At 39.8% G+C, this 15,814-nt stretch overlaps 3 protein-coding genes across 3 annotated transcripts; all 3 read right to left on the bottom strand.

Annotated features, from left to right (window-relative positions):
- Positions 1–321: 321 nt before the first annotated feature.
- LOC132172550 (trans-resveratrol di-O-methyltransferase-like) lies at positions 322–2,573 on the bottom strand. Its single transcript, XM_059584065.2, is given in 4 exon segments — positions 322–521; positions 1,465–1,576; positions 1,732–2,100; positions 2,103–2,573. Coding segments are annotated over 4 exon segments (1,143 nt in total). The 5' UTR covers positions 2,565–2,573.
- A 1,845-nt stretch (positions 2,574–4,418) lies between these two features.
- On the bottom strand, positions 4,419–7,584 carry LOC148589839 (uncharacterized). Its single transcript, XM_088515376.1, has 5 exons — positions 7,026–7,584; positions 5,823–6,448; positions 5,358–5,630; positions 5,069–5,210; positions 4,419–4,918 (listed from the first exon to the last, which is right to left on the bottom strand). Exons 1-5 carry the CDS (start codon positions 7,582–7,584, stop codon positions 4,419–4,421), a joined length of 2,100 nt encoding a protein of 699 aa, XP_088371502.1.
- Positions 7,585–7,616: 32 nt separating this feature from the next.
- On the bottom strand, positions 7,617–8,362 carry LOC132169801 (uncharacterized). Its single transcript, XM_059580766.2, has 2 exons — positions 7,799–8,362; positions 7,617–7,721 (listed from the first exon to the last, which is right to left on the bottom strand). The coding sequence occupies exons 1-2, from the start codon at positions 8,360–8,362 to the stop codon at positions 7,617–7,619; spliced, it is 669 nt and encodes a 222-aa protein (XP_059436749.2).
- Positions 8,363–15,814: the final 7,452 nt, after the last annotated feature.

The following is a 15,814-nucleotide window of genomic DNA, read 5'->3' as shown; positions in this document are numbered from 1 at the left end:
TTTTAGCTAACGCCAACAGGAAAAAAAAAAAACAAAAAAAAGTGAAAAAAAGCCAAAATATTTGGGCCATGCATGTCTTTATAAGTGGCACTACCAATTATGTCTCATTATTAGGGTTACACAGTAGCACACTCGAGACAAGGTACGAGGAAAAATATATGTATTCAAAAGAGAACCCCACCCAACTTTCAGCCACCAGTGCATATAAATACACTGAAACAAAATTAAGAATACAACTTTAAGAAGCAAGATACATTAAGCTTACTTATAATTAATCTTAAAATTCATATATATAAAATATAGTAGTTAATTATCTTAATCTTAAGGATAAAGCTCAATAACTGATTTCATCCCATAGGAGGCAACTATATTGTAGCGGGTGAAGCCAACATTGAAGAAGAGCTTCTCCCATTCATTCTTGTCCCTCTCTTTTCCAGTGGCAAGAACCATCATGAGTGTGTCAAAGAAGAGCTTCGTTTTAGTAATATCATCTTCATCCTTCTCCTCATTTATCACCACATCTATTAGGGCTGTTAAGTGAGCGAAGCGTCTCGCGAGCAAGCTCGGCTCGTGCTTGACTCGAATATTAAATGAAGCACTTCATGAACACAAATCCTAGCTCGAATATTAAACGAAGCAAGCTCGGCTCGACTCGGCTAGGCTTGTGAGCAAGCTCGTATAAGCTCGTGTGTGTGTGTGTATATATATATATAAACTAAGTAATACATAATTAATTATAAATCTTAAAATTTCATTTATATTTAAGCATTAGAGAATGAAAAATTATAAACCCTTCATGATCAGAGAGAGAGAGAGCAATCATTAAAAAGACATCGATTCAATTAGAGCAGACCCAAACGAAAGGAAGAAGAATCAAGCAGAAACTATTGAGAGAGATTGCAAAAGGCATAAACTATTGAAGAATCATACAGACCCAAACACTATCACTACCTGTTTGATGAGCGAGAGTGAAAGAGTGGGAAATGAGAGTTCAGGTGGAAGATGCGCTTTGACTGGTGAGGGGGATTGAGAGAGAGACGTTGGAAAAATAGTTTTTTGTAGGGAGCGTTGTCCCAATACAGTCTAAATGCAACCTGTTAACTTGTCCCACATTGTTAAGAAAACATTAATCTCCAAGTTTGCTTATCTATAAAATGATGCATATCCTCTCCCTTTGAAACCAAATGCCTTGTTGTATTGACTCAGGCTCCATACTCGACTAGCCAGGTTAAGTAAATACTTATATGCAAACTAACTTCTTAAGCCGTTTTAAGAGTACTTGAAGTTAATTTAAAAAAAAAAAAAAACAAAAACATTAAATATAAAAGCCAGCTCGTGAGCTGGCTCGGCTCGACTTATTATTAGCTCGAGCTCGATTTTTTTGGCTCGCCCTTGAGCTCGAGTAAAATTTAAACGAGCCAAGCCTGAACAAGGGAAGCTCGCTCAAGCTCGGCTCGTTTACACCCCTAACGTCTATGATTATTACCTTTCCTCCCTTACCTTTGCTTGTAATCGCCTCTCTACATCTCTTCAGAATGTTCACACATTCCTCATCGCTCCAATCATGCAAAATCCACTGCCAAATATTACATATTTATCACAATTAATTAATGTATCAGACAGTACTAGAACTTTTTAAACTTTAAAGATATGATTGTAAAAGTGCCTAAACATGGAAAAGAGTACTAGGGTAAGCGAAGTTTTTCAAGAGACGAAAATATATTTGCAAACCTTAAAGAGAAAGGAATCTCCAGAAGGAATAGACTGAAACATATCACCACCAACAGATTTCAAGTTGGTAGTCTCCGGCAGGTTGGCAACGACGTGTGGAAGGTCAAACACCGTGCATTTCACGTGAGGGAACGCCTGAGAAATGATCCTCGCCGCCGTCCCTGTGCCCCCTCCAACATCAACCAACGAACCCAGGCCCTCAAAGATGGGCTTGTAGTCCTCAACGACGAAGCTCATAAGCTGGGAATCACTGGCCATGGCTTCATTGAAAACACAACTGTACTCTGTGTTTTGGTTAAAGTAGTTCCATATGCTCATCCCATGCGTTTTCTCAAAGGGCGTCAACTCCTGATCAGTGCTCCCCCCCTAAACCCCCGAAGCCATTCTCCTAGTACATGCCAGGGGCTCACCAGGACAGCATCCAGGATTGCTTTAACAAATGGTGACAGGCTGGTGATATTATCTTTGATGACAAGCCTAGAGGAAGGTGTGAGAGCATAGCCTTCTTCTTCTTCTTCTTCTTCTTCATCATCATCATCATGATCATCTTCTGGTTGATTTTGATGATGAAGTTTTGTTTTAGTGAAGAAGCTGGAGTGCACCAACAAACGCATGAGCCTGTGGAGGCAGCTGGTTTTTTTGGGGTGAATGTGAAGCTTGGAGACCAACTGTGGAAGAGTGATGGGTCGGGCATGGGTGTGGATTATGTCGGGTATGGCTAGCTGAATGGCGCAGTTGAGTGACATGGAATCTATGTAGCTGAATATGTGTTTATACAAATGAGACTGAACTTGAAACAGCTCAGTCGCTCCCTTGCTATGAACGATATCCATTGATGATGATATCTTTGTTGCAGATCTCTTTCACCACCATCTTCTTTTTTTTTTTTTTTTTGAAAAATCAAACTTGATAATCTTTCATAAAATGGATCATTGACAGAGCAACTGCTCTGTCAATATAATATCTCTGATACAAGATGGACACTCCTCACTCCATTCAGTATCATTGACCTGTTGAAGGGCCAGTCGTGCTAAGCCATGAGCCACCCTATTCCCCTCACGATGTACATGCTTAACTTGCCACCTAGAAAAATCATTTAAATTTAGCTTGACATCATCAATCAGGTGTCCCACCTTACTAGTGTTCAGCCCCTTCTCGTGGATAGCATCAGTAATTTGCTTTGCATCTCCTTCGATAACAATATGCTGCACTCCTTTCTCTCTCCCAAATACAGTCCCGTGGTAGAATGCCAAAGCCTCAGCCACAACTGGGTCCCATAAGCCCCTTTTTCTGATGCATTTTGCAGCTAAGAATATTCCTTCTTGACCACGCATGGCTAGACCGAAGCCCATCACTCCTTCTTTTTTATTCAAAGCTGCATCCACATTTACTTTAATCCACCCTGTTCCCGGTTTGGTCCACCGAACTTGACTTTGCGTATTGGGCACATTTTGCTGGTGTTCGAGCTGATTTGCTTGCTCATAATCATGCACTGCCTGTTCAGCGTTTCTAACCACAGAATCTGGGTGGACGAAAGTGCCCTCAAAAATCTGGGCATTTCGTCTTTGCCAAATGCTTCTCGATATCACTGAGAACAAGCACAGAATTTCTATCCCCCCCTTTGCATACATGTCCCCTGCTACCTGGAGAAAATCTGGCCCTGTAGAGCTACTCTTCTGGAAGACCTTGTGGCTAGCTCCCCATACATCTCTCGACGCCGGACATTCCCACAAAGCATGGGACATAGTTTCAGCCTCCAAACTGCAAATGGGACATATGGGGTCCTCAATAACCCTTTTCTGCTGTAGATTATCTTTAGTCGATAAAAGGTTTTGACATGCCCGCCATATAAAATTTTTAACCACATTTGGAGCCTGCATTTTCCAGATTCCCTGCCATAAATCTTTTTGCCCCTTTCTACTTGAGCTCTCAGGTTGTAGACCACTCTCTTGCTCTTTTAACATATGATAAGCACTTCTTACCGAGAATTTTCCATTTTGAGTCCCTCTCCATACCAACTTATCCGGCTGATTTAGGCAACTGAATGGGACCTCTTGTATGGCCAACTAATCCTCTACATTGAATAATTCTCTTAGCAAAGTTAAATTCCAGATCTGTCCCTCATAGTCAATAAGCTCTTTCACTTTTGCTTCCGAATCCAACAATTTTGGCGGTGACTTCACCATAAAAGTGGATGGATTGCGAATCCATTTATCACCCCATATCCGAACTTTGGAACCGTCCCCAATTCTCCATATCAACCCAACATTTATTACTTTGCATGCCCCTTGTATGCTTCACCAAGCGAAGGAAGGTTTATGCCCCAATTGCGCCTCCAATATTGTACAATCGGAATAGTACTTTGCTTTTAATATTTGCGCCGTCAAGCTATCCGGATTTATCCATAGCCGCCAACATTGCTTTGCCAAGAGAGCTTGATTGAAAAAAATGAGATCCCGGAACCCCATACCACCGTGTGATTTAGCCACTCCTAGCTTCGCCCAACTCATCCAATGGATGCGTTTCTCATTTGATTTGTTACCCCACCAAAACTTCTTCATCATAGAATTTATATCATTACATAGAGCCTTCGGTAGTAGGAAAACGCTCATGCTATATGTCGGAATCGCTTGAATCACCGCCTTTAATAAAATCTCCTTGCCAGCTTGGGAGAAGAAATTTAATTTTCAATCTTGCAATCTCTTCCACACCCGGGTCTTGATGCTTTGGAATTCCGCCATTTTGGATTTTCCGACCAATGCAGGTAGTCCCAAATACATATCAAACCGTTGTGATTCGGGAATTCCTGCTACTTCTAGAATTGTCCTCTTCACATGATCCGCGGTGTTTCTGCTAAAAAATAAAGCAGTTTTCTCTTTATTCAACCTTTGACCTGAGGCACGAGCGTAAATATCCAAGACTTTTGTTATCCGATTCCAATGCTTCACATCAGCCCTGCAAAACAATAAACTGTCATCCGCAAAGAATAAGTGATTGATCTTAGGGCCTCGTTTGGAAGTAAGCACCCCATCAATATACCCATTTTTCTCTGCCTTAGTAAGAAGAGAGCTCAAAGCCTCCGCACAAAGTAAAAATAGGTAGGGTGAGATAGGATCTCCTTGTCTTAACCCCCGTGAAGGGGAGATATGGCCCACAGGATTACCATTCACCAAAATAGCGTAAGTAACTGAACGAACACACATCATTATGAGATTAATCCACCTCTTAGTGAAACCCATTCTTCTCATAATCGCCTCCAAAAAATCTCATTCCACCCGATCATATGTCTTACTCATGTCTAATTTTATGGCCATGTACCCCTCCTTACCCCACATACGAGTGTGCATAGAATGCAATGTCTCGTAAGCAGCCAAAATATTATCCGTGATCAACCTTCCCGGAATAAAGGCGCTTTGATTCATAGAAATCAAATTAGGCAAAAGCAGCTTAAGTCTATTGGCAAGGACTTTTGATATAATCTTATAAAAGACATTACACAAACTTATGGGCCTAAACTCCGTCACCCTTGTAGGATTAGGAGTTTTAGGTATAAGTGCTATATATGTAAAATTAAGCACCCTTGCAATAACACCCGAATTAAGAATTGTTAATATAGACTGACATACCTCCTCACCCACTACCTCCCAGTTGTCAAGATAGAAACCTGCAGAGAAACCATCAGGGCCAGGGGCTTTGTATGGAGACATTTGTTTCAGAGCTAAAGATACCTCTTCCACAGAAAATTCCTTCATCAGTTCATCATTCATTTCAGGAAACACACAGCACTCAAGAGCTGCCAAACATGGGTCTGGAATTGTTTTAGCTTCTGAATGGAATAAAGATTGGAAATAATTAGTAAAAGCTTGCTCCACATCATCTTTAGACTCCCAGAACTGCCCCTGCTCATCAAAAATACTCTCAATGGAATTCCGTTGTTTTCTTTGAGTTGCGCTTGCATGAAAAAATTTTGTATTTTTGTCTCCCTCCGTAAGCCATGCTTCCTTTGATTTTTGTTTCCATTTGATTTCTTCTTTTTCAAGTAATAACTACAGCTCTTTTTGTATGCCCATAATTTTTTCTTTCTCCACTACCCCGGACCCATGCTGAAGCTCTTTTAGTTGTTTAGTTTTGGAAGCCATTTCCACCTCTGCACTCCCTATTTCCTTTTTTCTCAACTGTAACAGTCCGGATGAGCACAAGTCAAGTTTGCACTTGATATTTCTCCACATGGCTTCATGTCTGAATTTTCTCTTCCAGGCCTTACGAACCACTTCTTTTGACCCTTTCTCCTTTGCCCAATGAGCCTCATATCTGAACAATTTTGCCCTTCTCCCATTCTGGCCAAATCTATTGTATGAAAACACAAGAGGCACATGGTCCGAATTAATCACAGCTTCACATGAAATATTTACAGCCGAGTGGAGTTCACACCATTCAGCATTTGCAGTCACCCTATCCAACCTGGCTTGAATAAAAGATTCTCCCTCTTGCCCATTGTTCCAAGTAAAGCACCCCCCTTTGCACCCAAGGTCCGACAAACCACAATAAGAGAGTGTATTCCGGAAAGCCTCCATTTGACCCATTGCCCGATTATTTCCTCCCCTTTTTTCAGCCCATTCCGTAATCTCGTTAAAATCACAGAAACAAATCCACAGCTTAGGCCCAAAACTAGCTAAATGTCGCAAAAGTGCCCATGCTTCACGTCTTTTATAGGATTCTAGATTTCCAAAAAAGCCCGTAAATTTCCAACATTCCCCCCCATTCTTCGATGTAATAACCGCGTTTATGTCTTTGACTGTAATTTTGGATTTCAAGATCTAAATCCTCCTTCCATAATAAGGCTAATCCTCCACTTCGGCCCACACACTCCACAACAAAACAATTTCGAAAACCCACCTTGTTTCTAATTTTCTCCATTTTTTCTCGACGTACCTTGGTCTCCATAAGGAAAACCAAGTTAGGTCTCTTAACTTTGCATAACCGGCAAAGTTCCCAAACTGTCCGAGGGTTCCCAAGCCCCTGGCAGTTCCAACTTAGAGTGGTCATTGCGGTCGGTGGTGCTGTGGAACAGCACCCGCCAATCCCGAACCAATGACATTGTTATCCGAATTTTTCTGCAACTCCCTCTTCGGTCCACGCCTTCTTCCTCTCTTCAAGCCGGAAGTCCCACCATCTAAGTTTACTTCTATTGTCTGTTTTTTACGCGTTTCAGGCTGATTTTGGGTAAAGAAAGACTTGGGCTGGTCTGAATTTGCCCTTGCTTTTTCTTTTCCACGTCAGAACAGACTCCTTACCTTTAGCATGGGATTGCATGCAAACAGCTTCTGTTTTGTCCCCATTAGTAAGCCCAACAGGCCCACTTGGTTTGCTACCATCCCCTTCTACACTCTTCATTGGCTGATTCATCCGCGTGGACTCCCCCGGCTCCCCTTCTTTATTACTTGCAATATTCCCGCTTGCCACATATGTCCCTGATTGACTCTTTGAAGCGCTAGAGAGATTGCCCCCAGCTGCCATCTTAAAGACACAATCTCCCTCTTTATTTCTCTCCTTTTCCGTTGGCGTTTCATAAAGAGGGGTTGGGATATTATTGACGTGATTCTCTCCCGAAAATCCTCCCTTCATTCCAGATTTCTTGCCTAGATTTTCTCTTCCCGTAACGGCCCCTTCCTCCGAAAACGGACGGGAAAACCTCTGCCGGTTTTCACCGCCCCTTGGCTGTTCACCTTCGTCATTGAAACCATGGCTGTCGGAAACACCCCAGTTGGTACTCCCTTCGTTTCTCCCTTCCCCTCTCACATCTCTATTATGAAAACTCCTCTCCGTAGCCCGGTAACGACCCCCCCCCCCCATATTCACCCCATCCTCCTCGACAATGTCGTTCTCTATCTAGATGTCGTGAGGGCGATTCTGCTCGCAACCAAGGCCCGTAGTCGGTACTCCCACCTCCGACTGGTGACTTCCGATTCAGACATCCTGCCTTCCCATGACTGATACATCCACAATGAAAACAGTAAATGGGAAGACGTTCATACTGAAAAACAACTCTGATTGATCTCCCTTGCACCTTCAATATTCTTCCCCGGGACAACGGTTTTTTAAGATCAATCCGAATTTTGACTCGGAGATACTCACCCCACCCGATATCCTGTTCGTCTGTGTCCACTTCTTCCACACTTCCCACCGATGCCCCAATCTGAAAACCCACCTCCTTACACATGCATGCAAGAGGCAAGTTAATCATCCTCACCCAAAAGGATACTTTGTCAAATTCAATCTCCGCAGGTGGCGTCACTCCATCAAAATCTTCCACCGCAAATAAGCTCCCTTCGAAGATCCAAGGTCTCCCCTCCAATACCCGTGATTTGTCCCATGAGTGCTCAAATTCAATCAGGAACAAGTTATCTCCCAGAACTTTAAATGATAAAGAACCTGTCGATCTCCGCCCCTTAATTATTTTCAATTTGATTATTTCCTTGCTCACCAATCTCTCGGACACCAGCTTGCCCACCAAACACGATTGGCCCCGATTCACAGAGTGAATCATAGAATGGGGCTGAATCTCCATCTCCGTACCTTCCTCGTCAGATAGTGAGAAACTCCCCCACATCTTTGTAAGATCGTCTGCCATTCTCCACGTACAGAATTCCCCCCACAGACTGTCAAAGGCTTGGGGTTTGGTTTTCTTCTCCTACCACCATCTTCTTATATAGACGGTTGTAGCGGTGACGTGGTCTATTACTGCCTCATTTTCATTTTGAGAAATGCAACACATTCGATAGGATCCTAACCGGGAAAAAAACTAAAGGGAAGGGTGACGACATTGTAATTGTAAAAGTGATAAAAATTTAGAAAAATTAAATGAAATTTTTTCTAAAAAATATTACCAAAAAAATTGAAATTTATTTTCTAAATTTTAGTTAGTCTTTAGAATTATTATTAAATTTTGAAATGATTTTTATATTATATATGCATCACCGAAAGTATGAAAGTGAGATTACCATTTGTCCATCACTAATTAAAAAAATCAAGTTTGAATTGAAACTTCTTTGCAATAGGTGAGGCCCAATACTTTGAAATTTTAATTGAAATGAGAGGTAAATGACGGAGTTAAGGTTTGAATTCAGGACCTTTAACTCTGATACCATGTTAAATCACCAATTGTCTTAAGCTTTTGAGACAAGTGATAATTTAACACTTAATCATTACTTTAACAGTCTCAATTAACTATTGGATCAGTCATTGTTAAAATATATATATCCAATGGTTAATTGGAACTACATTTTTATCTTACAACTATCTCACAATATTGATGTGTCAGTCCCAACTCCCAACCAACTCTTGGATCGTCATTTTTTTAAAAAAAGAAAAAGATAGAAAAAATTATAAAGGTTAATTGGAACTGACACATTAGCATTATAAGATAAAACTAGAATTTCTAACATTATTCATTTTCAATTATTAAAGCATTCACATACATTGTTTATGCAAAGACAAAGACTTGGAATAACATGAGGTAAATGAGACTTAAAACGTAAGGTAGCAGCACCTTGCGTCATTAAATAATCGCAATCAAATCCAAAAAGTAGCATTAAAAAACAATAGTGGAAGGAACAACCCAAAAAAAAAAAATAATAATAACCAAAATTCCGTAATATCCAAAAAAAAAGAAAGAAAAAAGAAAAAATAATCCCAAGTAGGTAAATAATCTTCCAAAAAAACCAAGTGGTTTTAGCCTGGGGTGGTTTTGGCCAAACGGGGTAGTTTCGACCACCCCCATTTTGTAAGTTGAGAGTGGCCGAACCACCCCAAAACCAGCCAGAGGTGGCTGGAGCCACCCCTTTTCTATTTTTTTCTTTTTAATTTAATTCTCATGAAAGATGATATTTTGTAGGTAGGATCAAATCTCAAATGGATAACCAGCTTAATGGGTTAAGGCAAAAAAATAAGGTTACTACAGTTTTTAATGGGTAAGGGCAAAAGGATTTAAGAATGAGTAACTAGTTTTTAGGTTTTAATAGGTATGGCTCAAAAGATTTTTTGGGTAGGAGCAGTAGAGCTAAAAAAATTTAGTGGGTGGAACCAAAATTTTTATTAGGTAAGGCCAAAAATATTTATAGGTAGGGCCAAAAAAATTGTAGGTAGGGGCCAATTTTTATTTTTTCTAGCTTGAGTAGGGGCCAAAGACTTAAAAACTAAAATTTGACCTAAACTTTTTTTTTTCCCCCAAGAATTGAGGGTGGCCATCACCTATATATACCAGCCTCCCCTTCATTCCATCCCTGCTCACAATAGTGATGTTTTAATTCCAACAAACTTTTGGATTGTCATTCTAATATATATATATATATATATATATATATATATATATATATATATATATATATAAAGGTTGATTGAAACACATTACATTGTAGGATAAAAACAAACCAGATTTGTCAATCAAATGCATCTAGGGGTGAATCTTGGGACATAGGGGGCGGAAAAAAGTATGAAAACAGAAAAGGGCATCCCATGAGTTCCTCATCTCAATTTTTTCTTTCGTAGGACCGTACACTCGAAATGCATTATTGAATTTAATAATGCAATTAAAAAGTCCAAAAATACAATAATGCATTTTAAGTCTCTTGTTGTCCTCTCTCTTTTTTTTCTTGGGCAAAAATTTGCTACAAACTGATTCGTCGCAAATTCATATAAACTCATTAAATAAAGTGACATTCATTTTATTAGTTGAGTTTTTAGCAAATTTTTATCCCTTTTCGATTAAAAAAAAAAAAAGAAGAGCCCGATTAGTGATTTTTTTAAATTTTTTTTATTTATTTTTTAAAAATACGTCACTAAAATGCGGCGTTTATGAAAGGCAATGTTTGAATAGTGTTACTATTCACGCATCAATATTCACGCTTGGAAATGTGACGTTTCAAAAGTGTTACTAATTCCCGCTCAAAATGCGACGTTTGAATAGTTAGTATTCACGCTTGAAATGTGGCGTTTGAATAGTATTACTATTCACGCGTCACTATTTACGTTTGAAACGTGCCATTTGAACAGTGTGTTACTGTTCAAATGACACTAATTAGTAACTTTTGAAAAATTTAATACTTAAAATTTGCATCGATAACAACCACACACCCCAAGAATTTCAAAATTTCTCCCTAAGGTGGGGGTGGCCGGGCAGATCTGGGGTGGCCCGATAGGCCACTCTCTACCTCAAGAGGGGTGGCTTGCAGGCCACCCCTAAGGTTGGGGTGGCCTTAATTTCCAGCAGCCACCCCTCTAATTTATTATTATTATTTTTTTTAAATAAAATTCTTTTGAATTTTTTTTTTTTTAAAAAAAAAAATTTAAATAGTTTGATTTTTTTAAAAAAAATTTATTTAGTATTATAAATTGTTTTTGATATATACATATGTTTTTAATAAAACAGTAGTGACGTTTGAATAGTGTAAGTGTCACATTCCAAAAAAGGTGATGCTCACTTGAACAAATGTCACATTGTAATGACGTTTTCACTGTACAAACATCACTACTATTGAATCGAGTCACTATGTTTAGAGTTTTTTGCCAAATGTCACTATGCAAACATCACTACATTAATAGTGACTTTTTTTTTTACTTAAAATGTCATCTTCCGTCCCCAAGAGGTAGTTTAATCGGCTGAAACCACGCTTAATGAAGTGGAGGTCACTAGTTTGAATCTCTCTCCCCCCTCTTGTGTGGACATGTCAAAAAAAAAAAAAAAAAAATCTATTTGATAGGTTTTTTTTGTGAATTCCCTTTATTGCTTAAAATAAAAATAAAAAAAATAAAAAAAAAAGATATCACCATTTTAGAAAGATCTCATGAATGTCAAAAAAAAAAAAAAAAAAAATCTCATGAGAAGAAAAATCATTAGTTTTTTTTTTTTTTTTTCTCTGAAATTAAGACTATAAATTACCTGCCATGTTTGCAATTACATACATTTAGTCTTCGACTAATTCATTAAATAAAAGAGGAAAAATTGGAATTGTATAAAAACATAGCACTTGATTTCAATGGGCCAAACATCCCAAGTCCTGAGGGGTGGAATACGATGCATCAGTTTAATTCCGATCATTGCTAGAAAATCTTTTTGTATCAACCAAGCAATGAAAAAAATTTTCACTACAATTTCAAAGGTCCCAAACAAACAATGGAAAATTAGTGATTTTCCTCTTTTTCCTCAGAAACCATTTTACATCAAAAGAAATGCATTTTAAGTGATACCTAGCTAGTGATACCTTCTTAGATAACCCTAACCCATCCCCACCCCAAAATAAACTGGTACACTCAAATGATATATATGCCTACAATAACAATCTAGCATTGCCTCCTTAGTTATATACATGAATTTGAGTTGATTATAATACAATAGAATAATGATACACTTACTATCACTTGCTTGCACCAATTTTTTCACATCCATATATGGCACTTAAAACCACCATTGAATATGAGATGGATTTTTATTAGATTTTATGATTAAATACCTTACTCACCGCTGGGGTTTCACAACTTTATTTTTTGACCTCTAGGATTTACTTTTGATCACAGGAAGTCCACTCCAACCCCATCTTCGGTGAATCTGCCTTCTTCCCCAACCTTCGGCCATGACTCTCTCTGGCCTCGAAGCTTCCCATTCTCCGGCGACGATGCTTTCCCATTCTTGGTTAAAACCCTAATCCCGATACCCAAAGCCCATTCAAACCCAACCCCAATCTCCGGCCATGAGCCTTCTTCCCCAACACACTCTTCGGCCAACCCACTGATCTTCCCCAGCCAAGCCGAAGAACCCACGATCCGACGAACTTTAGATCTGCCTATGACTCTGCCTCTGCATCCATGACATGTTCACCTGCTATAACATTCCTATTGGGAATGTGTGCCTCGAACCTAGGGGTGGGACCCAACCGGTTTTGTTGTGTTATACAAGGTTTGGAATTCCCTTTCATGGTTGGAGTTGGAGTTTTTTTCGTACAAGAAAGTGGGTTTCCTTGTTGGACTTTTAGTAGGAAAAAAGCACCGACAATGTGCTCCTATATGAAGACAAGTGCTGTGCAGCAATGAGAAGAGCAAAAATCAAAGTAATATTTGCTTTGGTGGGCCAACAATAGAGAGAAAAAGAGAGAGCAAGAAAGAGTGTTTTTTTTTTTTTTTTTCCTTTTTGTTATTATTCTCCTTTGGGCAAAGTGAGAATTTGGTGTATTTTGGGCTTTGGGTTTGAGTGGTTTTCTCACCCTGTTACTCTCTTGTACTCATCTTTTGATAGTGAATTTTCTCTAGGTCGTCTCCTCCAGTGGATGTAGGCTTGCTAAGCCGAACTACCTAAATCTTTGTGTCGTGTGTGATTGCTTGTCTTTGTTATTCCGCATTCTTCTTATTTTTCGCATCTTACGGGTCTTGAGAAATAAGATTAATTTCCTAACAATTGGTATCAGAGCTGTTGGTTCGAGTGGGAGCGATGGCAGGTGAAGAAGGAAAGATGGGAATCGAGAAATTTGACGGTAAAGATTTTGGGTATTGGAAGGTACAGATTGAAGATATTCTTTATGGGAAGGATCTTCATCAACCTCTTTTGGAAGAACAACCCGATGACATGTATGATAGCGAGTGGGCTTTGCTTGATCGTAAAGCCCTAGCAGTTATCATGTTATCTTTGTCAAAATCAGTTGCATACAACTTTGTAAAGGAGAATATCACAGCAGGTCTAATGAAGGCTTTGTCAAGCATGTATGAGAAGCCTTCGGCTCACAACAAGGTGCATCTGATGAAGAAATTGTTCAACCTAAAGATGGCAGAAGGAGCTTCGGTGGCACATCATCTCAATGAGTTCAACACCATCACAAATCAATTGTCCTCAGTGAAAATTAATTTTGATGATGAGGTTCGCGCGTTGATCGTCTTGGCATCTTTGCCAAATAACTGGGAAGTAGTGAGGATGGCTATGAGTAACTTTGTAGTAAAGAGTAAACTGAGCTATGAAGACGTTAAGGATTTGATTCTCAGTGAAGAGGTTCGCAGAAGAGATGCGGGTGAAGCCTCTTGTTCTGGTGCTACTTTAAACCTCGAGACTCGGGGTAGAAGACAAGACAGAAACTCTGTGAGGGGCAGATCTAAGTCCAGGAAGGGTAGGAACAAATCCAGGTTTGGACGACAACCTGAGTGTTGGAACTGTGGCAAGACAGACCACTTCAAGAAGAACTGCAGAGAGCTGAAGAAGAAGACCGAAAATGACGCCTCAAATGTCGTGGCAACAGAAAAAGTGCACAATGCCCTACTTCTATCTGTTGACAGTTCTCTTAATTCTTGGGTCTTTGACTCAGGAGCTTCTTTTCACACTACACCGATCCGTGAAGTTCTTGAAAATTATATGGCTGGAGATTTTGGGAAGGTGTACTTGGCTGACGGAATGGCGCTGGATGTTGTGGGTATAGGCAATGTTTGCATTAGAGTCCACAGTGACTCGGTATGGAAGCTGCAAAATGTCATGCATATCTCAGAGTTGAAAAAGAACCTAATTTCAGTAGGATAGCTTGATGATGAAGAGCATTCAATTCATTTTCACGGTAAAAAGTGGAAGGTCAGCAAGGGAGTCAGGATTTTGGCTCGTGGTCATAAGACGAGTACTCTCTATATGACGACGAACAGCAGAGATACAATTGCTGTTGCAGATACGGGTGCTGACTCAAAATTATGGCATCTAAGGCTTAGGCACATAAGCGAGAAAGGGATGAAGGTACTTTTGTCAAAGGGGAAACTACCCCAGCTGAAGTCAGTTAAGTCTGATTTGTGTGAAGGCTGCATCCTAGGAAAGCAGAAGAAGGTGAGTTTCGCGAAAGTTGGCAGAGCATCGAAGCCGGGAAAGCTAGAGTTGGTACACACGGATTTGTGGGGTCCCGCACCAGTGGCATCTCTTAGAGGCTCGCCGTATTACTTCACATTTATTGATGACTCAAGCAGGAAGGTATGGGTTTATTTCTTAAAGCTTAAATCTGATGTATTTGAAGTTTTTAAGAAGTGGAAGGTCATGGTAGAGACAGAAACTGGTCTTAAATTGAAGTGTCTAAGATCAGACAATGGGGGAGAATACGAAGACGGGGGTTTCAAACTATTTTGTGTAGTGAATGGGATTAGAGTGGAAAAGACTATCTCAGGGACACCACAACAGAATGGTGTGGCTGAGCGCATGAATAGGACCCTCAATGAGCATGCAAGAAGTATGAGGTTGCATACTGGACTACCGAAAACTTTCTGGGCAGATGCAGTAAGCACTGCTGCTTACTTGATAAACAAAGGACCATCAGTTCCTTTGGGCCACAGACTAACTGAAGAAGTTTGGAGTGGAAAAGAGGTAAATCTTTCTCACTTGAAAGTTTTTGGTTGTGTTTCATTGTCTATATTGAACCTGATGCTTGTGGCAAGCTAGATGCTAAATCTAGAAAATATTATTTCATTGGCTATGGGGATGAGGCATTCGGGTATAGGTTTTGGGATGATCAAAATCGGAAGATTATTAAAGTAGAAATGTTACTTTTAATGAGATGGCTGTGTATAAGAATAATTCAAGTGCAGAACTAGTAAGTACAGAGTCAAAGGCTGAGAAGCCTGAATTTATCAGCCTAGATGAAATTTCTAAAGGTGCAGCTCAGAGAAGGAATTCAGAAGTTGATAAGGATTCAGAAACTGAAGATGGTCTAGAAGTTGAAGAAACAATAGATTAAGAGACTAAACAGGGTACACCGATTGTGGCTGTCCGTAGATCTACTAGAACCATTAGATCTCCACAACGTTTTTCACCCTCCCTGTTTCATATTTTGATGACGGATGGCGGTGAGCCAGAGATGTTTGTTGAAGCCTTGAAGGTTGAAGATTCAATCAAGTGGGAGTTAGCCATGAAGGATAAGATGGACTCATTATTGACTAACCAGACCTGGGAGCTAACTGAGTTGCCAGTAGGTAAAAAGGCTTTGCATAACAAATGGGCGTTCAGAATAAAGGGTGAACATGATAGTAGCAAACGCTACAAGGCAAGATTGATAGTCAAGGGATTCCAGCAGAAAGAAAG

This window comes from Corylus avellana, chromosome 1 (assembly GCF_965113065.1).
Source record: "Corylus avellana chromosome 1, dhCorAvel1.hap1.2, whole genome shotgun sequence".
Classification (NCBI taxonomy): domain Eukaryota; kingdom Viridiplantae; phylum Streptophyta; class Magnoliopsida; order Fagales; family Betulaceae; genus Corylus; species Corylus avellana.
This window is presented reverse-complemented; position numbering and strand designations above follow the sequence as displayed.